Source organism: Aptenodytes forsteri, unplaced genomic scaffold, assembly GCF_000699145.1.
Source record: "Aptenodytes forsteri isolate BGI_AS27 unplaced genomic scaffold, ASM69914v1 Scaffold287, whole genome shotgun sequence".
NCBI lineage: Eukaryota > Metazoa > Chordata > Aves > Sphenisciformes > Spheniscidae > Aptenodytes > Aptenodytes forsteri.
Genome location: NW_008794854.1, coordinates 3,571,361 through 3,573,429, shown reverse-complemented (window position 1 = coordinate 3,573,429; position 2,069 = coordinate 3,571,361). Strand labels below are relative to the sequence as shown.

Here is a 2,069-nt window from a genome sequence, read left to right as displayed (position 1 = left end):
AAAGCAAAACTGATGGTATACAATGTCTTGCTTCCACCCTCTGGCAGTTATGGCTTGGAGGATCCAGACAACCTCATGAGGTGCATCTGGAATTGTACCAGGAGGTTATAGGTGCCATTATGCATCTGGCACAAGCCTTTTCCCCCTTTCACAGGATCCTTTGGTGTCTTCTACACCTCATTCATATGCAAATCTTTGTTCACCTTCCAAAAGGAAAAACAATCATTTTTTCCTAAGAAGAATAAACAGATTTTTTTTTTGTTTAAAAGTAGGATCACTAAATGATAGTGATATGTTTGCTAGTGTTGGGACAAGATTAATTTCAGCATAAATATTGCCATTGGTATTTTTGTTATGTGAATAGTAATATACACATGGAGTACCACTAAATATAGTAATAGATACTTTTTTAATCAGAAGGCATTCATATTAACTGAGACTTGAATGAAACTAGAATTGTCACTGCACTTAAATGGTTAAAAAAAGTAATATTGTCAGAAACAGGGACCTAGAAGTAGAGTGTGGTTTGGACCCCTACACCATTAGCCCATGCACTGAAGTAGAAGGCAGGCTGGTAAACCGTCATACGGAAACCTGTGGATTGCACTGCCAAATGGAGCTACGTGCCTTTATAGGTCTTGGCCTGAGCAAACTGAGCTAATTAGCCTGGCTTTGAGGAGGGGCTTGGATGAGATGACCTCCAGAGGTCCTTTTTGCTCAAAAAGGTCCTTTCCTTTAGGTCCTTACCTAAATTATGGTATGATTTTATGGCTGAGGAATAAATAGGTTATTTTCCACAGGGGATAGACATGTCCTTATGTGTACAGATCTCCCCTGGAGTTCTACCCAGGCTGAAAACAGCTTCTTGTACTCCTCCCCTTTCTTTATTCCTTGCAAATACAGTTTGTATAAATAGGAATCAGCAAGCAGGCTTCATGCGAGTGAGTAAGCATGAATGATGCCTGTAGTTCATCCTTCTTGCTGAGTAAGACTAAATGCGACAGCATCCACAAATCTAGGGTGAGGAGGAGTTCAGAAGAAGTGATCTTTAATGAAGGTTTTGAGGGATACCATGACACCCCCAAAACCCGACACTAGAGGGAAGAAAGTTGTACAAGCACAGAACCTCCACAGGTGAAATCCTGCGGTGTAACCACATACAAATTCACTATTACTGTCTTGCACAAATAGATGCATTTAGTCCTTTGGTCCACAAGCCTGCACATCTCAAACAGCAATAAAGCTAATTCTGCAGATAAGTTTAGGGGAAAAGAACAAGAATTTTGACTCATTGAAGCAGTCAGCCCTTTCAGAGAGAGGAGGACATGTGGTTTCATGGTTTCACTACCTGTTGCTCTTTACTCGTCCATAATCACCACTTCTCAGTCGGGATGCTGCAGTGCTGCCGTTAATAACAGAACTGAAACACAAATGCTTCTACCCTCTTGTCCTTCGTTTTTGCCAAGCTCTTCATTTCCGGACTGCTGCCTGATCACTTTCATGTTTATTTGTCACTGCTGGGGCTTTGGGGATGAGGAGGCAAGATTAAATATCAAGGTTGTCCTCCAAGATAATAGTGAATACAGATGGTCTTTGCTCAAACGTGAGCAGAAAGTAACGGATTTTGTTACTTTGTGTTTTACAGCCATCTCGGACCCCAAAGTGGAGGCTAAGCTTATACCCAGTCCAGACAAAGCTGAGGGCTCTGAGAAAGTGGTGGGGATGAGCTGCTCAGCAACAGGGAAACCAGCTCCAAAAATCACCTGGCACCTTCCCAGCATCCTGCAGCAGAAACCAAGGGAGTACCATGTCAGGCTCGACAACCAGACTGTGACTGTCATCAGCAACTTCACCCACACCCACTCCAAAATCCTCCAGGAGTATCACATCGCCTGCGTGATCCAACACCCCTCTCTAAATGTGACCCTGGTCCTGCCCATGGACACCATGGTGCAGGGTTAGTACGCAACACTGCTCCTGTCCTGGAGCAGGGAGGAGGCCACAAAACACCTCCTGGGGTAGATCAGGAAACTCCTCTGAGGGGGTGGGGGGGGTGGGGGGGTAGGTGG

General features: G+C 44.3%; 1 protein-coding gene across 1 annotated transcript in view; it reads left to right on the top strand.

Annotated features, from left to right (window-relative positions):
* The window catches only part of LOC103895091 (OX-2 membrane glycoprotein-like), a 9,713-nt gene that overhangs the window by 5,955 nt on the left and 1,689 nt on the right, over positions 1 to 2,069 (top strand). Inside the window, exon 3 of the mRNA XM_009274602.2 lies at positions 1,646 to 1,957. Within this exon, the coding sequence (XP_009272877.2) occupies positions 1,646 to 1,957 (312 nt within the window). The remainder of the gene's footprint in view (positions 1 to 1,645; positions 1,958 to 2,069) is intronic.